The 25,252-nt window shown below is 46.0% G+C and overlaps 1 protein-coding gene across 2 annotated transcripts; it reads left to right on the forward strand.

Moving 5' to 3' along the window:
• The first annotated feature begins 4,181 nt into the window (after positions 1-4,181).
• M1AP (meiosis 1 associated protein) lies at positions 4,182-23,694 on the forward strand. Of its 2 annotated transcripts, XM_057399080.1 has the most exons (10): positions 4,188-4,383; positions 4,921-5,213; positions 8,929-9,111; positions 14,102-14,279; positions 18,325-18,498; positions 19,231-19,381; positions 20,558-20,699; positions 21,379-21,585; positions 22,415-22,570; positions 22,654-23,694. In XM_057399080.1, the coding sequence occupies exons 2-10, from the start codon at positions 4,965-4,967 to the stop codon at positions 22,792-22,794; spliced, it is 1,581 nt and encodes a 526-aa protein (XP_057255063.1). In that variant the 5' UTR covers positions 4,188-4,383; positions 4,921-4,964; the 3' UTR covers positions 22,795-23,694. The 2 variants fall into 2 exon arrangements, with proteins under 2 accessions (XP_057255064.1, XP_057255063.1); XM_057399081.1 differs by lacking the exons at positions 22,415-22,570; positions 22,654-23,694 and adding an exon at positions 22,283-22,408 and having other exon boundaries at positions 4,182-4,383.
• The last annotated feature ends 1,558 nt before the right edge of the window (positions 23,695-25,252 follow it).

The raw sequence follows: 25,252 nt of genomic DNA on the forward strand, positions 1-25,252 counted from the left end.
AGGGTATTTCAAGGTGCAGTGGAAGGGAAAGAGCAGTTCTTCTTGCTCCATTCTGTTTCATTGCATTGAAAAGCGTTCAAGGTGCCTTGTGTCAGGGAGTAGGAGAAAAAGAAAGGGAAGTGGGCCTGTCTGTAAGGCATTATTACAGGGAATAACTGGTCTGCTCTGGTCCGTGCATGTATCTCACGGTTTCCTCAGTGAGGATTGCCTGTCTACAGTTATGTTTTCAGGCTTATGAATTATGCAGGTTTTATCCTCCTAATGTGTATGTTGATTTCATATCATTCCAGTTTCTTGATCAAGATGCCAGGTGAGATAGAGCATATGCCCTGTAAGGCTTCATTAATCATACATATAATCTCATGAAAAAAATATATCACAATACCTAAAAAGTTTTAATTCTGAGAGCTCCAGCACATCACTCAGCAGTCTCCCATGACAACACGCTTTCCTCCGAGCGTTCTTGATGGGTTTTATGAGTTGGCTGCATGTTCTGTAGGGGCACTTGGCCACATGCATTATGCATCAGCTTGTCCTCGGTTTGCTCTGTCTGTCAACATGCTGGTTGATGAGCATTCGCAGGCATTTGCTGCATCATTTTTAGCGATTCAGAATTAGAAGATGCCTTTTTCTAAAGTCCTCTAATGTTAAAATTCCTCTGATTTTAGGAAAAAAAAACATAAAGGGTATGATGAGTGGTTTTAACTCTATGATGAAGTGACTATTCTTACTAAGATTTAGTGATTTGTCAATAAAAGCACAAACTTAAGGCCACTTATTTATTATTGACTATAGCCCTGACATATAGAAGAACATACAGTACCTTCTGTTATATAGAATCTTGAATAAGTTTGTTTTCTTTAGCTTGATTTTGTGCTTTTGTTTGTTTGTTTTCATTCCCATGTTCACCCTGACCTGTTTAAATAAATGCCTTCCTGTCTAGGCTAGGTAGACAAAAATATGTACACCAGAGGCCACTGCACAACAGCTTCACAGCTTAGGCTTCTCCTTGGCGTGCTGCTTTTTTTCTCTAGTAAACCCACTTATTTATGCAGCTTGATCTGTTTTCCATGTGAGAATATTCACATTTCCCAAGCTGAATCAGACAATGGCATGTTTGAAACTCAAAATGACAAATACATGAAAATGGTGACACAGGGTAAGACCTAAGGTCCATCTCCTCCATGAACTTGTGGCCCACAGCAAATGCTTTGGGAGGAGTGTAGGAAGAGGGTGAGCTCTCAGTGCCTCCAATGATCAGGGACTTCCCCAGTTGAAGGTAACGCGAGCTCTCACCTTCTGCTGCCTCTGCTGCTCCTGCAGCTAGCTGCATTTTTTCTGAATGCAGATCAGAATATTTATTGAACACATACTCCGCATCATTCAAGAAAATCTTACCCTTAGAAGCTAATAGCAGGTTTATACTATTTCGAGATTGTTTTCTGTTCTTGATGCATTTAAGGAGTAGCTTTTATTCTTTCATAATTTACAGGGTTTTATTATAAAGTTTTTATTGTTCTTAAGCCTGTTGACTGTCACTGTTTGTGCCTTTTGTTCACCATTTGGGTGCATTCCCTTGCCAATAGCTTGTATTTGTTTTTATCGTATCTCAAGGTTTTCCTGGCTCTGCTCCCTACTTCTGTTGGGTTTAGCTACCCAGTAAGGAATTCTTATACTCATTACTCACTTTTTGTGAGTAAGGTTATTTGTCTTACTTCTGAGAGTGAGGTTGGGTATAATTTTGCTGGTTCTTATATTAGAAAGAAGATGGAGACTATCCTTAGTATTCTTTAACCTGTAACTGGTGTTGCTTCTCATTTACACGTTTTCAGACTTGGATATTCTTTAATGGTTTTGTATAATGGGAACAAATTAAGCACATAGGATAATATGCAACTGCAGAATGTCATCAGCACTCACAGGTCACTCAATGTGGCAAAGCTTTCCTTCGGTCCCTGTCTTTTTAGTTCTGCAGAAGGTCTTCTTGCATTGAGCAGAATGTACACCAGCAATGGCAACTAGCTCTGACAGCTGATACGTTCTGTTTTATTGAGCAATAAGCTAATGTCTTATCAGCTGCTAGGACTAACACTTTTCATTCTTGCACACTGAATTATGGTGTAATCCCTTAGGCTGGGCTCGCTGTCAGTTACCTGCGGTTTAAATGAAGATGTGAGTTTATCATAGCAACCAGTTAGACTGTTACATAGAATTTTCCAGTTACCCAGCCTCATCACAGCAAAGAATAACTGGTGTAGGCTGCGAGAGAGGTGAGAAGTTCACCCTGTACAGCAGGGTTGGGACAGAGAACTGCATATAACTCTTAGCAATATTGCCAAGCAAAGATTCGTTAAGATACCACAATTACAAAGAAATGAAATTCAGTCGCTAGAGAGCACAGCTGGTGAGGGATCCGTTTTACTAAAGGCAATTTAAAATAAGCATAGTGCTGTACAGCATCAAGAATGAGAGAATTCATCCCAATGTGGGAAGACTGTATCTTTTCCAGAATCAAGGCTCATTTTCCTCTCTGAAACTCATGCACATCCAAGACCCAAATTTTCAAGATTTCTGCCTGCTGGATGGGTTTTGTTTCCTTGCTCAAGAAAGCCCTGGGGGCTTGCAGAGCTCGGTGGTAAGTAGTGTCCTCACAAAACCCATAGACAGAGAACCATTTCCCCAGGTTCAGTGGAGTAATTTAGTAAACTCTCCTCTAAACTGTAAAGCTCCAGAAGAGACACTGATTAAAGCAGCAGCTGGCAGGTTTTCATTTTCCAATGAAATTATATTGGGTTACCATGCAAAGCAAGATACTTTCACATATCTGTGTGATCTATCGATCTATCTATCTATCTATCTATCTATCTATCTATGTCTGTCCATCCATCCATCCATCCATCCATCCAATACATTTTCACCAGTTATAACATGTTATAACAAATGTTACAACATTTCACCAGTGAAATGGTAGCCTCAAGTTTAGAAGGTCAGTCTCTGATGAGCCTGGTTTGCCTTCACTAAAAACCATTCAGATCTTTTTTCTAGTGATACTTCAGTCAAATAGAAATGCTTTTCTTGCTCTTTTCAAGACTCTCAGAAATCTGTACTCTGAAGTGCTGGAGGCAGTAGGAAATACAGTGGCTTGTCTCCTTGGTGAGCATAAAGCAGTTCTTTGTCGCAGCTGAACATACCAGACGAGTTCCAGGAATGCGTACTGGCCTGGGTTCTGAGCAGAGCCCAACTATGTAAACCCAGGGGCACTTCAGACTTTTACCAAGCCTGCTGGGGATTTACACAGCTGTTGGAAGAAAGACTTCATTCTAGTTCATGTTGAGAAGGTACGCGCAGTTATACAAGCACTTTCTGAGCACAGGTAGACTTGTATGGTTACACACTGCTGTTATATCAAGACCAAGACACATTTCTAAAGTGTTTCTATATCCTCAGGAACAGCCCTGAATGCTTTGTGCCGGTGTGGTTGCATTTAGTGAAGAAGATTTTAGGCAGGGGCTTTGTTCATTAGGAAGGAGGAAAAAAAATACCCAAACCAGTAAAATGCTGGCTCTTGTGCTTAGGATGTGTGCATTGAAGGGAAGGAGGATGGGGAACAAACATCATATTCAGGGGCTGAGGATGAGTGCACGCAAATACTTTGCCTCTAAACCTTTGTGCCTAGCTACAAGGTGTTGGCTCTGGGCTCAGGCTGAGTGGTTTCCTCTGTTCTGTACAGGTGAGTGCAGGAGGTAGCCAAGGTCCAGCAGCACATTCCTGTTTGCCCCTGGCTTCTCCTCTGCTTACCCTTTCCCAGAAGCAGCCAGATTTTCCTAATGACTGTGGGGAATCCTCTCAGCGCAGCACCAGCTGAGCCTTGTGCACACACAGGGACGCGGTGGTGCTGCTGGGTGAAGGGCTGGTTGCCGGAAAGGAAAATGCATGCACTCTGCTCATGTGCTGAAGGGGCTCGTGGTCTCGCAGGGCACTGCAGAAGGAGCCCCCTGTCTTCCCACACACACAGGGCCAGGAACTGCAGAGCCCTAATTCCCTAATCTTCCCTTTCCTTCCCTGAGCAAGCTGTCGCCTGAACGCTGACAGCACCACAGAGCTGTTCCAGGGAATCTTTGCATTGCCTGGCACAGCTCTGTGACACATGGAGCACAAGCCACCTCTGTGCCACCAGCTTCTCCAGCCAGCTCTGGGAATCAAAGCTGGTGTTTGGCTGAAAATACTTTCTGTTAGTTTCTGACATACAGATTTTTTCAGGCTTGCAGCACTCCCATGTTCTTGAACAGTGTGAGATACTGCTGGCAGCTGTAGTACTGCATTCATTGAGGCTTTTGGCAGAGCAGAGCCAACCCCAGATGTTAGAACCTTTGAAGGACAAAGGTCAGTTCTCCACCATCCTCAAAGTAAAATCTGTGTGTGCAGTATTTTCTTGCTGCATCATGCTGGCCTTTTCTGGCTGTGACAGCTACTTGTCTCATGCTGGTCTTATGGACTGGGGGCTGTGTTCTCCTCAGGGTGTGTGGGTATAATCTCCTGGCCACTGCAGAAGTAGGAGTTCAAAGTCTTGCTGTCCACCTGCTGCTGGAGGTCACTCCTCTGCTGGAGACTGATGCCAGGCACCTGAGCCACACTCACTGTGCATGTGAAGTATCACAGCTCATCCCTGGGCTATGGCTAAGCTGTTAACACTTTCGGCTACTCCAGTTGCATCTGTAAGAGTATCTGCCATGCATTTTGTTTTCTGAATGGATGCATTTCCCCTTGTCTTTGTGTGAGTTTATCTTAGAGCATAGGCAATGATTGCTTTTGGAGAAGGCTGTAAGAGCCTTAATTCTTTATGTCTCAGGTTGCTTTTAAGTGAATGGGAAAATGCGAGCCCTGTTCACTGCTATTATTTGTTATTTTTCTCCTGTTCAGATGCAGATGGATAACCAGACATCTAACGCACGTCTTCAGAAGCCATGAGTTCCAGAAAATTACTCTCAGAAACACGGAGAACATTTCCTGCTACTAAAGTACACTGCCAGCAGCCATCGCGGATTCTCATTGTGGATGTCACATCACCTTCCTGGACCAACACTTGTTCTGTACTGTCTGAAGCTCTGGAAAACACACTGTGTTTGGCACACAGCTTGACCGGCCCCTGCCGTGTGCCCCTGCTGAGCCTCTACGTTGTGCAGAGCCAGCAGGAGTGTCTGCTCCCCTTTACGGTAGGTGTGAAATGATGCTTGTTGGGATTTAACAAACATGAACGCAACAGATTGTTGTGGTTCAGTCAAGAAAGTTATGATTTACTCCAAATGTATATCTAAAAATCAGTCATTCTCAGAGAGCAGTTTTGTAGACTTCATGGAAGAGGTGAATTTTTATGAAGAATGACATTTAAAAGAAGTGTTGTATCTTTGATCTGTGAAGTTGATCGTGTGCATAAGTTAGGTTTTGTGCTGTCCCCTCTCTAAGGCATCTGTTGTACCTCTCCCTTTCCTGTGCTGTTTTCTGCACTGTCTAAACTGCTTCTCTACCAAAATTATCAAACACAGCTCTAAAGCTGTAATAATTCAGGTGGTGAAATGGTCAATAGACCTGTTGGTTACACAAAAATTACCACCCTGGGAGAGGTTCCGGTCATTTAAGGGGAAAGGATCAGAATTAAAAATACTTTTGCCAAAATTGAGAAGTATCCTGAAATCATAGCCTTGCAGAATAATAGATCATTGAGGCTGAAAAAGACCCTTAAGTTCATCAAGTCCAACTGTAAACCTAACGCTGCCAAGTCCACCACTAAACCATGTCCCCAAGTGCTATGTCTACATGACTTTTAAATACACAGATCTAAGGCAGTAAGAACAAGCATTTCACTTGTCTGGGATATGCAGCTATATAAATATAGATGGAGAGTGACTAGCAGCTCTACAATAAAGGTCTGGGATTACAAAGCATCATGAAGTTCACAAGAGCCTATGAATTCACACTACTACAAACAGCCATGGTAAGCACTCTCATTTACAGCACACTGGTGTAAAGACACAGGATTAACCCTTCCACTTGTGAGAACATTTTGAAAAACTCTGTTAAGTTTTCACATCTCAGGAAAGGTAGAGGCCAACTAGGAAGAAAAAACAGAGGTCAATAGTAATTTAGCAAATGTGATCTGCGAGAGACAGTGGTTAATGGTGATGTTTGGTTTGTAGAATAGGTTATAATGTGATAAGGAAAACTTCAGGGGATACCAAAGTAACATTTTCTGGAGATACTGTGAAATCACTCTGATTAGGGGCTTTAAGAATAGACACTTGTCTTGCTTCCTTGCTCTTCTATTTAAGCAACAGTTCCTTGTATGATAATCACATTTTGTACAGACAGAAGAACCTTTACATCACTGTTTGGCTTCCTGCATATTACATATTTCATTGAAGTACCCATATAACATTGGAGCACTTCCTCTAGAAAGACATCTAGTGTTGATCTGAAGATATTACAGGATGGAGAACCAAGCAGTTATCAAGAGGCAATTTCTTCCGGTTGTTTATCACTGGCATTGTGAAACTTGCACCTAGTTCCTAATATGCATTTGTTGACTTCAGCTTCCAGGGATTTGTTATTTTCTGTTTTGTCTGGGCTGAAGAACCTGCTTGTATTTTATCCTTCCTTCCTTCCTCTAAATAGAAGCAGGCTCCTAGCAGGTCTTCTAGCTGGTAAATGGAAGAGAACAAAGTCTAAGTCTAGTTGAAAGGCATTTCCATGGGCCCTTAATAATTTCCAACACTCTGTTTTTTTGGATGCTATGTTCTGATACCGCACTCAGCAACGCTGTATAGAGACCTAAAAAATGCCCCCTCCTCCTCTTTGCATGGCTGGTAATGGCCTCTTTTTTGTCATAATATTGTGTTTCTCTGGGACTTGTCCAAGAAGCAAAGTCCCCACTCAAAGACTTGAGACACTGGGCTGATGGCACAAGCTCTAGTGTGAGGCCCTTCTCCTTTTTCCCCAGCTCTGCTTGGCTGCTCTGCCTGGTGAGCCAGCTCTGCTTCAGGCACCTGCTGAAGGCTTTTTCAGAACTGTTCTTTCTCCATTAGGAACAGTAAAGTATAGCAAGATGAGTATCTTCTTCAGTGGACCTGATTTCACTAATAATGGTATCTGGTCCTCTGCAGCTTCTGGAATCAGGAGCAGTTTTACATCTGTCTGATAAAGATCTGTCCCGAGGGCTCTGTTGCTTTTTCTGCAGTCCTAAATTGCCCCTTTGTCGCAGCAGGACATGCTGTTTACCACACTGATGTTCTCATCTAGCTGGAGGAAAACTTGATACTTCTCAGTGAGAAGCCAAGATAGATCTATCTTAAAGGTTTCTTATGAGACAAATCATACTAAGTCAGGAGAGACCTAAAGCTGAAAATAGAGACTGGGAGAATACACGGGGAAGTGTCAGATAAAAGGTAATCCTTTTCTTAGTTTTTCCTGGGCACTTGTTTGTGGTCTCTGTTCCTGCTGGTCTCCCCTACTGGCCTGACTGACAAGTCCAAAGAGCTTCCCTGGAAAGAGCAGGGGAATGCCAAAGAAAAGGAAAGCAGGAAGAAAATAAATAACTGTGGAAGACAACTGATGGTGACAAGAGGGGAAGAGACCACTAAAGCACCAAAAATTTAGGTATGGGACTGAGTAAGGACTCTGAGCACCTCCAGATGATGGGTCTTGTTCCTATTGTTTTTCCCTTGGGATGGGCAGCCCCCACCCACAACTCCCAGACCCTCTCTGACAAAAAAAGGCTAAAAAGGAAACAAGGGAGAAAGACATTAGTTACAGGGACTAGCAAATTGAGGAGGTGAAGTGGGTGAGGGCCCAACAGGCGAAGGAGCCAGACGGGGCAGTGAACACAGTGCCTGTGCCAGCTCATGGCCAGCTTCAGTCTCTTTTGGTAGCTCTTCTCTGGGAGCCGTGTAGTGTTGTAGAATAAAATGTTTTGCCAGACATACAGTGTGAAATGATGAATTCTTGGAGTTCTGTACTGAAGGAGCAGGGTCATGTGTGAAGAGCCTTATGGCTATGCACCGTCAGAAGAGGGGTGCAGTCATAAACAGTTAACACAGTTTGTGCTTAGAAGTTTAACTGATGTCTCAGGTACATTCCAGAGCTGAAACTTCAGCTTGCATAGACGTACCTAAGTTAACATGGAAAGTACCTGTGCATATACAAGAGAAAATACAACTCTGCTGTGCCAAATGACAACTACTTAACTGGGCTTGAGGCTGCCTGCAGCCCACGCTGTGCCCTGTTCTGTCATGGTTAGGAGCAATACTTGACCTGAGAGCTCCAGTTTACATCTGTGAGAGCTGCAGCAGCCTCCTGGATTGCAGGAGAAGCATCTGTACTGCAGGGAATTCAGCTGTAGCACTTCAAAGAGGCTCCTGGCTGCATCCACTTGGTGCATTTGTCAAAGATGGCTGAACCTCACAGCATAACTGACATACTGGGATGTCACTGCTTGCACTGTAGAGAACAAAGCAGGGTGAACACAGGTTCCAGAGGTCTACAGCTCAGTGAGTAAAGGAGTACAGATACGGCAGGGGTGACTATGGCCTGGGGATACCACACTGCCTCAGTGCTCCCTCTTACTTGTCTGAAGCTCTGCCTCTCTGCTGTGCAGGGTCAGAGGAGAGGGTCGTGCTGAATCACTACACTTTGGCTAGCAGCAGGCAACGGGTAGACAGGTGAAAATTGGAGGAGTGATTGTGTGTGTTTTACTAGTATAAAAACAGGCTGGTTTTAATTCCTGTCTGCGTTGCCTGCTTTATGACTTGGCTCCTGCCCCCAGTCTTAACTCAGTGCTGTGAATTCAAAAGCCTCCTTCCACATTATGGAAAATGACTTCATAGTGCTAGTTTGACACTTCCAGTCTTTCAGTTTCATTGAATATTGTTTTTGCAGCAAGTGAAAGAAAACTTTGCACGAATCCAAGCCTGCATTTCGGAGCTCCGTTCGCTACCAAGAGAAGGCTGTTTCCCACAGGGGGGAAATGGAGTGGTACAAGCTGTGCAGGATGGATTGCAACAGTTCAAGCAGTACAGCAGACACACAGCAGCAGGAAGCTCAGCAAACAGTTCTGTTGAGGTAAGAAAAGATTGGGAAGGTAGCAGGAGCCGTCCACCAGACTTGCCGCTAGCCAGCACATTCTCACGATTGTCTGTGTGCTATCAAGGTCCATGGGAGGGGGTCATGAAGAAAATAAGCCCTACCAGAAAAATCCCACAGGGCAATCTCAGAATGCTCGTGGAAAGCAAACAGGTTCAAGTTGGAGTCACTAATGGAGACTGACTTACTTTGCAGTTAGAAAAATGCATCTGATTTCAGGCATTTAGGATTGGATGGTTTTCCCAGTTCTGTTTTGATTACTTTCACAGAACTGTGTCAAAGGCAAAGCCATTCACAGTACTTACGGACATGATTTTCCTGTCAGCCTACAGTGATATTCTGTAGTTACAGTATCAGGACCTTCCACTGATGTAGCAGGACGTTTGTACAAAGGCCCACACTAGTGGCTGTGTTCTCAGCTGGGTGCGGGTACTTGCCTAAGTGGGAGGGAAGTTGCTAAAAGCATGAGAACATTTGTGCAGATGCAGAAAGCAGAGCAAGGTTCACAGGAAGAAGTGGTTTTTTTTTTAAGTAGTATCAACTGATGTGAAAGGGCACAGTTGTCAAGAGGGGAGGGACTCAGAAGTGGTGTTTCCTTCTGGACATAAGGAAACATCAGCTCTAAACTGCCTTCCATTTCAGACTTCACAGGCTCAGGGTCCACCTGATTTTGGAGTTTTGTCAGTCTTATAAAGGAATCCAGACCCCCAGGAGTGAAATTTCCCCAGTCCTTCTACTTTATTTAGGTCCTTAAACCCTTCCAGAGTTGTGCTTTGATTAGGCAGACTCTCCCAGCTGTAATTTAGACTCACTTCTAGTATCTATGCAGGAAGCCTCTGTGTTTTCTTAAGGCCTTGAGGTACTTTTTTCCAGCTGTTTCAAATGCAATTTGTGCTTTAACTTCAAAGCTGGGGCTTGGAACAAACAGTACACTTTTGAAATCCAACCTTTTTGAACACAACAAAATCCAGGACCTCTTCTAGTATAGTTGAAAGAATGAAATGGCTACTTTGAGAATTAAGTTATCCGTGAATATAGAGAGTTTATATCCACTAAGCAATCCTGTTCCTCTAGATTATGCAGCTATATTATACTTCCCATTGCATGTGGATGCCAGACACGTGCTGCAGTGAGAGGCTGTGGTATTAATATACTTACTTGAAAGTGTTGATCACCATTTGTATAACCTACCTTGATTTTCTCATAGGAACAGTGTACACAGGTGCAACGCTAACTCCCCCTCTTCTCACTATTTACCAACTTGTATGTGCTCTCCTATATTTGGCTTAGCCTGGAAAATTGGATGTCCTCCACTCTTCTGCAGTTAGTTTGACCACTTGCCATTTGGTTGATCATTGTGATAGATAACCAAATGGTTTTCTTCCTGGTACCAGAAAATAGTGAGTTCATGTGGTTTGTTACTGCAAAGGTCCTGAATATACTCAGTTCCATCTAAAGAGGACCCCAGAGGAGAAGTCCTCACTTATAAAATGCTCAGGGCAGTTGCAGAGATGCCGAGCTACAGCAGCAGTCTGGCCCACATCTGTATGGTGAATTCCCCTATACCCAAACCACAGAATGATGTAGCAGAATTTTGTATTAAATAAAATCCAAACCAAACATACAAAATCCTCAGACCCAACAGCAAAACCACAACACTCAAACAAGCAGCAAACAAAAACCCACTCTCAAACATGCACAGATTCTAACTTGAAAGATTTCTTAGGCAGGACAAGAGCTCTGTAACCCAGAAGATGTGGCTGTTCTTCAGCAGCTTCATGCAGCAAACTGTACTTAAATTGACGCATGGAAATCTCTGCCAGCAAACATCTCATGCAGTAATAGATCTTGCCGAGGTGAGCAGCAGGCAGAGGAGCTCCAATAGAAGCCTCTCACTGATAGCTGAACACATGATCCCTTTCCCTTCACCACATTCAAACTAGCATCCACACTGGAGACTTTGCATTTTCCTGATTTCTATACAACAGCAAATACCACAGACACCAGTCACACTCGACGGCTCCAGTCCTCCCTCCAAGTTGCTTTGTGCTAACTCTATTCCATTCCCCATTTCCACTGCCTTACTTCCCTTTGAGCTGATAGTGACAGACATCAAATGTTTCTTCCAAGAAACCATGCCTTGTAAAGCAAAGGGAAAGAAAAATTAAGAATAGCTTTTTTGTGGCTTCATTAGTGGGTACTATTTATAGTGATCCTATTTCATTTGAAAAATATCCAAAATAAATCTAGAGAGAATTCAAATAATGTAGAGATCTGAAGTATTATAGTACACTTGATTCTAGCACAGGTACTGGAGAAGGTGCTTCCAAAAGGCAACCAATCATACTTGCTTATCTTGAGGAAACTTCAGCTCAGAAGTTAGTTCTGTAGAGAATCTCGAGGACAAAGGACTTCTCTCAAAGCTAATGATCCTTCCTGTTCCGTGTGCTGCAGAAATCCAGCCTGTGGATGAAATTCACTCTTCTGCAAATCCCAACAAAAAGTGTTTCAACAGTGCTAAATGGGATTTAAGGGTGGCCTTGATATTTCACATAATGGTGAATAGGCACCATCAGATCACCAGGGAGCCAGGAAAAGAGCAGAAGAGCACCTACAATTCTCAGATCTTTGTTGAAAAATAAAAGCTGGTGACCTCAGAAAGGCTAAAGTGTATTTCACCCTTGCAAAAGGTCAAACACTCTTTTTTGCTTTTTGCTGTTACACTTCTAAAGCAGCACAAGTTAATCCAAAAGCTTTCCACATGCTTCCATCCATGTGGGAGAGACCACTCCAGAGCTGTGCCAGGAAGACAGAGGCACTGCACTGCCTGTGGCACCAGCCCACTTGGCACTGCAGTGGTGGCAAGGCCAAGGGCAGCAGCCATAGGGCATGTTGCAGGGAGCTCAGTGGGCAGAAGCAGGACAGGACTATGAACAGCAGTCAGATGAAGAAGTGGAGCATGCTGGAAGCTGCTGATGAAGTATGCTCATGTGTGAGCCAGCAGAAACACAAGCACTTAAGGAGGTGCTAGTTATATTAGAAGCACAGTTTCTGTAGTGCAAGACAATGATAGCCAATATTTATAATACGAAGGCAGCTCTAGCAATTTGCTTGTGCCAGTGAGGTGTAGTCCTTAGGCAAATGTGCCTTTTCCTAACATTTAAACCACAGAGAGGCAAGGATATTCCTTCCTGAGTAGTGAACATAGGAGGCAGACTTTGTTACAACTGTCTGTTATTTAAAACCCAAGTATTCGTTAGAAGTATTGCAAATACTCTTCTGAGATCCTGACTTCACGGAGAAGAAGCTGCCAGCATCATTAAAGTCCCAGCAGCAGGTACAGGGCAGGAAGTGTGGCCAGTCTGTAATGGGATGAAAAGCATCTTTCAAGCCACCAGTAGCACATTTGTTGTTAGATTAGCAAGTATAGTGGCCTTAAGGGATTCTATCTAGAAAATGTGGTAATATGAAGGGACGTCACAGCAGCTGCCTCAGGTTCTGTATGTGTTAAAAATATTCCTCCTGGTCTCTGTCTGGCATGTCCTAGTGTGACTCAGGCTGTGAAAAGGGTAAATTGGAGGTGATATGATACAGATGTAATGCAGCCATGGTTTTGATGAATCAGGGTGCATCAGTGTAGCAGATGCTCTGTCTATAGCTCTGCAAGAGATAATTATATCTTTTAAACAGTTCGGCTACCCCCAACTCCAGAACAGCCCCTGTTCCTCATTTTCATTAGTTTCTAATTAATTCCTAGGTCAATACTTCCAACCCCTGCCACGGGCAGGGACACCTTCCACTAGAACGGCTTGCTCCAAGCCCCTGTGTCCAACCTGGCCTTGAGCACTGCCAGGGATGGGGCAGCCACAGCTCCTCTGGGCACCCTGTGCCAGCGCCTCAGCGCCCTCACAGTATGCACACATTCATCTTCATATGTACAATGTGGATCCCTCCAGCAGCTGGGCTCAGACACTCAGTCTGCCCAGTAGCTGCTCCTGCATCCCAGTGTCCCCAGTTGCTGGTATCTGGGCATTCAGGCCCCAAGGCTGCAGCCCTGCTCCCTGCCCTGAGAAGGCAATACTCCCTGCCCCTTCCCAAGAAAAATCCTTTACTCTTGAGCTGTCACTTCTGTTTGTTGGCGTTAATATCTCTGTAGCAGAATTCATTTGTGAAGGTCTGCTGTTAAGTTTGCCCAGATGCTCCCTACAGGGTGTTTGTTTGTTAGCAACCTTGCCTAAAATACACCTTATTCTTTCAAGTTATTAATCAGTCCTTTGGAGCAATGAGCAGATGTGCTGAGAAGACTTGGTACTTCACCATCACTAAGTAACAGGCAAGGTTAGAACTCAAAACTCTCTCAAACTGCTCTTTTAGGGTAGAAGCTGGGGTCAAACATGCCTGACCTGTTTCTAGAAACTGATGCTGATTGTCAGTGATGAAGAAAGTCTTTGCAGTCATTTACTTACTTAGTATAACATCAAAACTGGAAGGTGGCAGTCACACCTACTGTTGCTCTCAAGAGACATCTTTAGGATAAACTATGTACTTAAACCCTCACCCAACCCCCAACCTATACACAAAAAAAAGCAACTCCCATTCAGCCTTCAGTGAGAAGGCCAGATTCAGTCTACCTGAACTACACTTGATGTAGTAATGGGAAGTGGCACTGTCCCTCAGAAAGTCTCAGGCACTAAGTGTCTCCCGTACACAGACTGAATTCCCTTATGCACAAAGCATAGAACATAAGACAGTTCTGGATTGTTTCAGCTTCTTTCAGTAGTGGCACGAAATGGCACATGTTCGCTTAAATGGAGGCTAAAGAAAAGTACTTTTAAATTTGCTTTTGAATAGATATTTTAACAAGATTTCTCTTCATAGTGGGACCTGTGCTGTTCGAGCAGACCAGGCATCATCACCTATCAAGACAGCATTTGGGCAGAGGTAGCTCTTGCACTGATTTGTGTTTCAGATCACAATTTTGACAAGCCAGTCCAGCCAAGAAATGGCAGAGCAGCTGGAAAAGAAGTTAAAAGATGTAGACCTGGTGAGTCTGCGAAGCATGCAAGTAATTGAGGTTTTGAAGAGAGATTTTCTGCAGCCTGAGGATGTGGAACAGCACATGCCAGCAGAAGAGCCTGATAGCAATGGTGAGTATTAGACAGTCAGGATACTAAGGAAAGTTACAGCTATAGATAGCAGGGCAGCCAGTAGTTCTTGCATTTGGCCCGCTTTCATTTGTGCCATTTTGTATCGCTCATGTAAGCAGAACTACTGTGCCTGGAGGAACAGGAGCAAGCTTGTAACCACAGCACTTCTCTGGGGCCTTGTCACATTTGAGCAAAATTAGTATAGATTTGATACAGTAGCTTGACACTGCATTTCTTGGTATTGCCCAAAATGGATTTCATGTGCAATACAGCTTTATTGAGGGATTAAAGAGAGCCTGGAGTTTGTGGGGTGACACATTCTCAGACACACATACTGCTGAACATCATCTTGAGCAACTGACTAGCAGATCAAAAGGTCTGTGGTGCAGACAGAGGCAACCAGAATCCTTGAAGCAGGCAGTGGGGGCAGAGAGAAGCAGGCAGGACATTCTCAGCTCCAGTGATCCTACAGAGGCAACCCCTTCCTCCCCTTTCACCAACTCAAGATCTTGTCCTTTTACAAGATGTTTGGTTCCTAGCCAATTCTTACCTCTTAGTCCTTTCCCCCAGACTATGTATTGCATAATAGAGTTACATTCCCAGACCAAGCAGATACTCTGTCGATTAGCTGGGCTTTGTTACTAACAGTGTTCTTAGCTGCTTCTGCTTCTTTTCTCTGTTCTTAGAACAGTTTTTCTTGAGCTCTTGAGGCTTTACTTCTTTAGAAACCAGTAGTTGCACACTGATAAGTTCTTTGTAGCCCTGCAACCTCTGCTTTTCCATCCAGGTCTCCATTTAAGAGGCCTTTACTGATGACATTTAAACTCCCCATTCACAAGACACAGCTGGTACCAAGCTCTGATTCACACAGCAAGTCCCCAAAACGAGTCGATGACAACCTTGAATACCTGAGTCCCGATGCCTTGCAAAGTTAGTGTGAGATCTGTTACTAGCAATGACAATGTAGCTTTTACTGAGTGACAGTCAGTGTTGGTTGTTGTTGGCTTACCTGTCTCTAGCTGTTCTTTTCTGGTTGTAGTAGCAAATTTGTGGTCAGCTGGCAGAGCAGAGGCTGGGAATGTTCAGGAATTGCAGGTTCACTTTTGCCCTGTCCCTCACACATCTGGCCACATGCTTCATTAGTGAAAGAGCAAGTACAGCCCAGACCCTGAATGTTGTTTTTCCTGGCCACATCTCTGAAAAACTCCTACCTTAATCTGACAGTTCTCAAGAGCGAGAATGTGAGCTACAGTGATGAGAAATTCAGAAACAGAAATAGCTGTTAGCTCCTGGGTTGAGCCTTTTTGTTCCAAAGCAAAAGGTGCTGAGCAGACTGTAAGTAAACCAACCAGGCTGTGATCAAAAGTCCAGTGCCACAGCAGCTCAGTGATAGAAGGCTGTACATTGCAATGCTGCTGTAACTGCAGCTCAAACACTGAACTGTATAAGCGACCACGCAAAGGTTTATCAACCCTCTTACTACCTGCTAAAAGCTTCCTGCCCTGAAGGGGCAGCTCCCTCAGTGAGACATGCCTGGTTATTCTGGACTCAGCCTGTTTGAAAGCAGAAGCCTTGGAGAGTGCTCATCTCTGCAGGCAGAAGTGCCTGGCTGGGGAAAGGAAGCACCTTCTCTTCCTGTCCAGCACTGTTGCCACTAACACGGGGCTCAATGAGTCCTGTGGAAGAGGATCAAGCTTCTGTTACTTTGATGTGACTTAAAATTCATTTAATATGCCAAAACCACAAGACACACATTTGTGGAAAGAACCGGTGCCTCCAGCTCCAAGGCTGAGATGTTCTTTAAGAGCTCTGGTCATGTCCATGCAGGAGAGGGCAGTATTTTGGGTGGCTGCAAATGCTGGCTTCCCCAGTGAGGACAATTGTCAGGACTGGCATAGAGCCAGTGCTGCACAGAACCCCACTGTGGATGAAGAATTGGCTGGGTGGCCGCACACAACCATTCTGGGTATTACTTTCTAAACAGCCTCCTGTCAGGCAGGAGGGTTGGTAGGAGGTATCTCTCCCCTTTCTTGGGTGTGAAGGGGTCAAGTGCCTCTGTGTCTGACTTCGGGCATTCACTGCAGTATCCTTACATGTTCTTCGCTAAGCCAAACATTCTCCAGAATCTTCTGTTAAAACAGACTTAAAATCAAGGTTTTGTTTCTCTCTCAACTTAATATCCATGACTCCTTGTTTCAATAAGGGCAACGGGAACATGTTTTCCAAGCTTCACCCATCTTTCATAAATATATTCATTGTCTGTAATGACCAGCCTGGACCTTGGTACAATAGACCAGAATGGTCTGTCTGCTGTTTCTCCTTTCCTTCCTGGTTAACTTGGATGCATGAATCTTTCCTTTTTAACAGACTGCATGGCATATTTCCTCTGGGAGACAACTCTCTCGGCCATGACACAACTGAAGAGAAGGATTTTCAGTTTTGTTTTTTAAATACTGTCAGACTTCAAGAATACAGCCTCATTCTGTTCCCTTCATAACATGGGAGTGCAGTTTGGTTAGATTTCTGAGCCAAGCCCACAGTGTCTGGAGAATAAAGACATGGAGGTTTAAGGTAAAGAAATGAGGTGAGAAGTCTGTTACAGACCAGCAACAGCCACCCTTTACCTCAACCGCCAAGTGTGGAGGCAGCAGGGATGTGCACTGAGTGACAGTGAGGGGCTGCAGCTCTTGATTATTACTAGAATTCATTTTTTATTCACCCAAGTTTTGTTGCTGGCAGAATCCCTGACTGGAAATACCAGGCAACTACTCAGGCATAATGTTAGTGCCGTCAGTCAGTCTGCTGCATGCAGTGGTAGCGCTGAGTTTCATCCTCTCCAAACCTCAAAGCCAAGCTGATCATTTCTCTCACTATGTGTGGCTATGCTATTTAAGGTGACACAAAAGGGAAATTTTAAGCACAGTTAGCAAACATGCTTACAGTGTGGATTAGGAAGTGGTGAGCATCATATGTGTGTTTAAACCAAGCTGTAATAATTTAGTGACCTTCAAAATGGCACAGACTAAATAGATTAGGAAAAGACGGGAAAAAAGAATAAACTTACTGGCAAATCCATGCAGGATACAGGATTTCCAAGAGTGGCTGATGCTGCAAGATAAGAGGGATTGAATGGGAAACAAAGCTTTGCCATTATTACGTTTTACCAGCCCAGCATGCTTCTCTTAAATGACAATTTGAAAAGCAGCACAAAGACTTGCTTTCAGAATGGAAGAGGCAGAACAGCTTACAACATGAACGGAAACATTTAGTGGACAAACTGCTTCCCTGAAGAAACTTGCAACAGCTCCAAAATTGTTTCAGCAAATCTAGCAAGAGATGTTGTACTGCTTGAGAATGACTATCACAGTGTGATAGGAAAAACCAGTCCCGTGCTCTCTGATGCTTATAACACAGTGGTTAAGTCTTTGATAACAAAACTATTTATACCTATATACAAAAGCATACCACAGGAAAACAGTTAAGAATAAAGGAGCGAGAAAACTGTGTTTATGTTTAGATCTTCTGTGATCTTCTGTGTTTAGAATATCACTGGAATAAATGCAAGTTTGATTATGTTTTTTCTGTTTCAGATCAAATGATGTTTGGGGACATCCCTGCTGGGGAGGGACTCTTCATTAGGGGAGGGACTCTTCATTAGGGACTGTAGTGATAGGACAAGGGGTAACGGGTTAAAACTTAAACAGGGGAAGTTTAGATTGGATATAAGGAGGAAATTCTTTCCTGTGAGGGTGGTGAGGCCCTGGAATGGGTTGCCCAGGGAGGCTGTGAATGCTCCATCCCTGGCAGTGTTCAGGGCCAGATTGGATGAAGCCTTGGGTAGCATGGTTTAGGGTGAGGTGCCCCTGCCCATGGCAGGGCGTTGGAACTGGATAATCTTAAGGTCCTTTCCAACCCTAACTATTCTATGAGTCTATGGTTCTATGACTAAGGAGCTGCAGTTTTGTGGGAGGTGCAAGAGAATATTCTTTTCTATGGCTGAAAATATTTGTGCTTTTTTCACCTTTTTTCACCTTTTTTCCTGCAGACATTGCAATCCTGGGAATGGACATCGATGTGCAAACCATAGAGGACAATGTCATCAGCTTGGAAATGCTGTTTAAATCATGGCTACATGACTACAGCACAGAGAGGGAACACCTCCATCTCCTTCTCCCATCAGGAGGCTTCAGCCATACCGCTGCACCCAAGACCACCCTGAGTATTTCATTTTCCCTCCACCTCTGCAGGGAGCTTCTGAATCCCACAGCTTTAAAGATTACCCAGGCCTGTGCTCTGGGCATGTTCCCTCATGCTTAGAAACCCAAGTAAGGTCTCTGGGTGCCTCTGAAAGCTGCTGGAGTTCTGCTGTCTCAGGCTGAGGGGCCTTTTGCTTAGAATACTGCCAGGTTGCTGCCAAGTCCTGTGGCTGCTGCTGTTGTAATGGCACGGGCAGTTAAGGTATTTTGTTGCAGGTAGATTTTTTCCTTCATTATAACACTGAGTTTCATACTTGATGCACAGCTAGCAAGACAAACCAAGGTACACTACAGTGAGGTTTTTTCATCTTCTCACACTAAAGAAGTCTGCAGAAGGCCGCAGAAATTGTATGTAGCCACATATCCTATTATTATACCAGAGTTAGTGTCATCAGTGTGCTGGGCTTCTCTACAAACACAGGTAGAAAAGCTGGCAGGAAACATATGTCCCTGAACCCATGTGCATTGGGGAAAGCTCCTGCTTCCCCTATGGCTGGTCACCCATCACCAAAACTGGAGCTTGCTGCCCAGTTTTTCCCTTGTAGGTACAATGGGGATTGACTGTTGCTGTGTGCCACAGGATTTAGCGTTGTTCTTCCCTTAGTAGTTGCTGTTCCTGGAAAACAGTGACAGTGTTTCTAAGTGCTTGGAGCATGTGCCATTCACAGCAATCTAAACCAATCTCCTTCTCCCAGTATGCCTCAAGTGCGATTTGCAGGAGAGGTTGCTCGACCCAGCTCTACTTTCTGGGACAGCTGATGGCACCGTGAGAGCAGCAGATGTGAATTCACCATGTCAGATGGCAGCCTGGCCAGCTACAGTGCTGTACAAACTCCGGGTTGTAAAGTAAGTGTTATTACACTCTTTGCACTTGGTAACTGGAAGGCTGGTATGACAGCAGCCTTCACTCTTTGTGTGCAATCTCATCTCGTAGCAGCACCATAAAACACTGAGGGACTCCCAGTACTAGTGAGCAAAAATCCTACCTAAGATCCCCTTGACACCTGTAATTCTGGAGGTTATGGACCAGCATACCCCAGCCATGCAGGCAGAAGTGCAGCACCAAAACCAGTGTCACCATGGCACTAGCACATCAGGAGTGTAACACCATGGATGTTACTCGTGCAGCAGTTTCTCCCTCCAGTGTGAAGTTCTGCAGATTGCAGCCATTGCTCCCTATACAATTCTGCTGTTCTCTCAGTACCTAATGAGGCCCCAGCAATTAACTGGGTGTCAGAGCCTCAGCTAACTGGCTGCCTGGTACTAAAAAGCAAGAGGAGCCTCACAGTGCTCTATGACTTCACATGAGCATTTATTCCCTTTCCTGTCAGCAGCCTGTGGCTGGTGAGCAGAGCTCATAACAAGTGGAGTGATGCTCTGTAGTGTCTTTGCTGAGGTTTATTTCTAGGAAACATTTAGTGTGATTTCTGAGCTATACAGTTGTTCTTAAAATGATTCCCACTCTGTCAGTAGCTGTAGAGTTCTCAGAAACCGTGCATGAATGGCCCACAGCCAAAGCAGTGCAGCTACTTAATAATGCCCTGTCAGGAAGCAGAAGTGTGCTGTGGACAGGCAGTGTCAGGCATTGCAAAACGTGCAGTGGTGTTTGTGGTGGGATGTTGGCTCTCTGAGCAGTAAAGCACATGCCAGTTTAAGTGAAGGATAACCATGATCACCAAGATCACTGGGAAGACATGTAATGCGTGGGTGAATTACTGCCCAAGAGGCCACATTAACAACCTGGTTTGTATACAAAATGCACAAAGACTGAATTTGCTCCTTGGCATACTTTTGTCAACATGGATGTAAGGGAATCTGGAAATCAGCAGGAAAGCCTTATTTCACTGCAGCTGGATTTTTCAGCAGGGTTTCGTGGTGTCAGGCCACAGCAGTACAGACATTAAGTGCCTGTAGCAGCACTGCAGCTGATACTGCCATAGAGACTTGAGCTAGTCAGCTGGTAGAGTCTTCTTGCTGATTTCATGTTGGTTGTGCTTCACTAACATGAGCTGTGTATTGCAGGGCTCTGAAATCTGAAGGAGTCTGTGAGTCTGTATTGTATGGCCTGCCCTTCATTATCAAGCCCACAAGCTGCTGGCAGCTAGACTGGGATGAGCTGGAGATAAACCAGCACAGCTTCCATGCTTTGTGTCATAGTCTTCTGGTGAGTGTGAAAATTGCCTTCTCATGGGCAGGAATTGCCATATAAAGGAACAGTTGGTGCACATCTAGTAAGATCTCTCTCACCTGCACCAGAAATGTTTCAAAGCTGCAGCTTTATCTCATGGGCCAGGGTTGGGCTTGTAAATCCTTCCAGCCAGTTCATCCACTGGAAAGATGCTACAGCACATCAAACCTTAGAGAGACTCAATCCCATCAGAAATCCAGTATTTGGAAGTGTGAAGTGCAGAAGGCATGGTTGGGGTTAGACATGCATCGTGAACTGTGAAAATAATCAGCCAGGGCTTGGGATGTGGAGGACTTTCAAGGCCAGGTTGGATTAAGGCTTGGAGATACCTGCTCTAGTGGAAGGTGTCCATGCCTGTGGCAGGGGGCTGGAACTGGATGAGTTTTAAGGTCCCTTCCAACCCAAACCGGGCTGGGATTCTGTGACTTTCCATTACTGACAAGTTGTAAAGCAAAACTGGACTTTTTTCTTAAGAACTGTCTTGCGTTCAGTTAGAAACAACCACCATACTGTCCTCACCCATAATGCAGAATAATGTTCTTACTCTGCTGTGTATGAACATAGCTGCCCCTGAACCCAGCAGCCCCTATAGTGAAAGTGCTGAGGGAGTGGCTGTTGTCCATTATTCACATCAGGTTTGGCTTTTGCCTTTTAGAAAAGGAAGTGGATGCTTTTGGCCAGACGTGAGCCACAGAGTACTGGTCCAAACTGGAACATTGTGGTACATTCCTACTACATCATTGTCCCTTCTGACTCTGCCACTCTCCTTGTCAAAGCAGTCGCTGTCAGAGAGCTCTTGCTGCCATCAGCCTTCCCAGCCCTCCTTCCTGAACACCCTGAGAGAGTGCATGGCCCAGTAGAGGTAAGTCGCAGACAGCCCTGTATAAACATACGTGGAAAGGATCCCAGTTGTACCAGCAGGGATGAGAGTAATGATCAGCCTTTATGCACAGGACATGCAGCTGCTCTGGAAGATGAACCTTTTTCCCTCATTGCTGGGGAATACAGCTCTCAGTCTGCAGAGAGAGGTGCTTTAGGCATAGGATAAATCAATACATAAAGTGTCTCTTCCAATGGATTCAGGCTCATGCATTTCCTCTTGTGCATCCTGAGTTGTCTGCCTCTGCTTCAGGTGATCCCGGGAAGGGCAGAGCCCTCACTATAGGTCTTAGCAGATGAGCAGAGGAGGAAACAGCTGTGAGAACATCTAGTGACAGCTGGAATACAGTGGAGCACTCCAGACCTTCTCCCCAGCAGCTGATACATCCTACAGCTTTCTTCATGGAAGCAAATACATGTCCTTTGAGCAGTGTTGCATGTCTGTTGTAGGGAGGGGGAAGCAGCGATATGAAGCACAGAATTAAGGGGGATAGTGCCCAGAAAGCGTGCTCCAGCTTATTGGCTGATACTGGGTACAGGGGAGGATGGGACTGCATCCTGCAAGGGAATACTTAAACCCACTAAGAGCTGTTAGAACATGCCTCAGTGTTCTGTACACATCTAAGAGTGGTCCATGTGGGTAGCAGCACAGCCAAAGATCCCTTCTCTCATCACTGCAGGGTGGCATGGAGCATCTGTAACAGTCCTTCATGCAAGAATAGTCCCTGCCACTAAAACCAGCACCCCCCCAAAGCAAACCCTGCAGCCCCTACCTGTCACATCTCACTAGGCTCTTTCTTCTGTCTGAGCAGAGTGCCCTGAACAGCCTGGAAGTAGAAGTTGCTTATAACCCCTTGCACCTAAAAAGCAACCTCTACAAATACCTGAAGAGTACGTTGTACAAACCTCTGCACAGGCAGCAGGCCCAGCCCAGGGACCAGCGACCAGAGCGGCATCAGCCCAAGCAGGTATGTCCTTTGCCTTTGACTAGCCTACCTAGCGTCCGTTCTGCCCTTCTGGTGTGCATTCCTGTTCTGTCCCTGTGTTGCAGCATCAGAGCAGAGCCAAAGCCACGGTGGCACCGCTTCTGATGGCTCCTTCTCCTGCCCAAGCGTTCAGGCCAGCAGCAGCCAGGAGGGATTCCTGTGAGCGCTCCCTGCTCCCCAAAGAGTACGAGGAGTTCCTGCAGTGAGCCAGGCGCTGCTCCCGGCAGCCACAGCCAGGCAGCCAGGGCTCGAAGCTCGCCCTTGGGCAGACCAGCACTTCCCATTGTTTGTTCCTCCTTCTTGTTACAGTTTTGTTAGTCACCAGGTCAGTCAGCAGGAAGCTGCTCCAGGGCCCTCTGTCCAGAGATTGAGCTACCCCCACAATGCCCCACATTTCCCATTTCTGTCAGCACACATCACCAACATGCCTCAATTTCGGGTTTCTGAGACTAGGCTGGGACAGGCCGCAAACCACAGATTGCTGTCAGCAGGTGCAAAAAAGCTGCCTCAGGGCGGTGAGGAAGTCAGACAGATAAATAGGCAGGAACGTCAAGCTGCCCTCGTCCTGCAGGAGGAACAGGGTGTTTGAACAGGCATAAAACAGGGCTTTTGAATTCCATCTTAAAGCTCAGAGCTCTGCCCTCCTGAGAGCACTACCCATGGTGATGCCCATTTCCTTGCTTCCGTAACTGGTCTCACTGCCCACTGCCCCAGCTCATGAAGGCGTTTGTAGCAAGTGCCAAGCTGGCTCCTACACAGTGACTGCTCCGTGCAGCTGCAGCACAGCACCCAGCAGCGGCTGCTTGGACGCTCTCCTCCCTATAGCCCATCTGTGCCCATGGAGCTGTTCCACAAGCCAACACAGCAGTACTTTGGCAGTGTGCAGAAGATGGGGAGAGTTGCTCTAGAGCTTGCCGGAACTTCCGGCCGGTGCCTGTACAGCTCCTAGCCTGGTTTTCAGTGCAGCCATAGGCCAGCTGCCCCTGGCAGGGCAGGAGCTGAGGGCAGCCCACTGGGCTCCCTGGATGCACAGCACCAGCTGCCCTTTGTGTTCTACTCTGTTCTGACAAGCTGTTTCAAAATAAAGTTATCCCCTGTAACACCCACCTGGTGCCTGCAGTTTGCGATGTGCTCTGCACACAGCAACCTCAGCACTGAGCTGTGCTGCCCGAGAAACAGCCACAGCTGGCCAAGGTCATGATGCAAGCATGTTCCTGGGGCCACCGCTACAGCAGGAGAGCAGAGCCAGCTTTCCCTTGGGATCCCAGCTTAGAACAGGCCCTGCAGGCCACCCACGGCATGGACCTGCTCTTCCCATGCCCTGGCAGCATCTCAAGCAGCTGCTTGGGGTAAGAAGTCAAGGGCAGGTACTTTGAGGACAGGGCAGATACCCCTGTGGGCACAGGGATGTGTGTAGGTTATGCTATGCAAGCTGGGGGCAACCCCTGCCCAGCAAGCTCACAGTGGGAGGAAGTGGGGAAGGAGCATAGCAAAGGGCAGCAGTGCAAGCAAACAGCCCAGTCTGGGGCACACAGACCAGGAACAATGACAACGAAATGACAAAGTCAGAGAAACTGGGGGGAACACAGGGCATTAGTGACTGAACTGATGGTGCAGGTGGAAATTGCTTTGGCAACCGTATCGTAAACACCAAACTGGGGTCCAGAGTCAACACCTTGCTGATGGGAAGAGGCAAATAAACAGGGGCTTGGATTATTCCTGATAGAAGGAAGCTGCTAAAGGGGAAATTTGGGAGGAAGGAAGGGGAATATAACGGGGGGGAAATGACAAAACTGGGGCTGTCTGGGGGTCCCTGTTGAAAATCCCTCTATCCAGTCACCACAGTGTGAAGCGAGGCAATAACTGTGCTGTTGTTGTGACTAATTCTTGACAGCCAGAGGGAAGGTCCACGCTTTCCCTAACGCCAGCCCTGGCAAATCAGTGGTCTCATGCCTGCACCATGCGAGGCCCTAAAGGGGAGGAGGTAGCAGTTATAGGAGGCTGTATCTTTCAGAATTGGGAGGAGAGAATGGCAACCCCAAGGAGAAGAGGTTGGCTGGGCTCTGAACAGCTCCCAGGTCATTTTCTCCTGGTTCCAACTGCCACCTGGCCTGCGGAAACCAGGGCTTCTGCTTCATCCCTGCTGTGGCTTCTAGGCCAGTACCCTGCCACTGCTCAGCTCACCTGTGGTGTGTGCTTCCAGCGGAGCAGGGAGCACACAGGCTGCCTCAGCGGAGGAGCCTGCTGTCAGACTAACATCGCACCACCCACAGCGCCTGCACGGGGCAGAAGGGAGCAGAGCTGCCCCTCCAGGGCCAGTTCTGCCCTGCATGAAACGGGCAGGAGCCACATGTCCCCTGAGCACCTCCACAAAGCCTGGGGCAAGACTGGCTGCCAGGATGCACACAGGGAGCATGCACTGTACTGCCAGCCATGGCACACACCACTGTGATACACCCCGGCTGTCAGAGCAGCAGAGGCACTTCCCTGGTCAACACATGAAATTACCTGTATGGAGACAATGGAAGTGACACAAAGGAAAGGGAAAGGAGGAGGCCACAAAGATGATCAGGGGGCTGGAGTAGCTCTGCTGTGAGCCAGGCTGAGAGAGCTGGGCTGGGTCAGCCTGGAGAAGAGAAGGCTCCTGAAGGGGAGACCTTAGAG

This window comes from Pezoporus wallicus, unplaced genomic scaffold, assembly GCF_028554395.1.
Source record: "Pezoporus wallicus isolate ANWC-B61680 ecotype Strahan unplaced genomic scaffold, APGP_CSIRO_Pwel_v1 contig_14149, whole genome shotgun sequence".
NCBI classification, from domain to species: Eukaryota; Metazoa; Chordata; class Aves; order Psittaciformes; family Psittacidae; genus Pezoporus; species Pezoporus wallicus.

Bases quoted from the DNA above. Each gene is read 5' to 3' on its own strand.
- M1AP (XM_057399080.1), top strand. From the start codon at position 4,965: ATGAGTTCCAGAAAATTACTCTCAGAAACACGGAGAACATTTCCTGCT. The intron at 19,382-20,557 runs GTAAGTGTTATT...TGTGTATTGCAG, and splicing joins TACAAACTCCGGGTTGTAAA to GGCTCTGAAATCTGAAGGAG. The intron at 22,571-22,653 runs GTATGTCCTTTG...CCTGTGTTGCAG, and splicing joins AGCGGCATCAGCCCAAGCAG to CATCAGAGCAGAGCCAAAGC.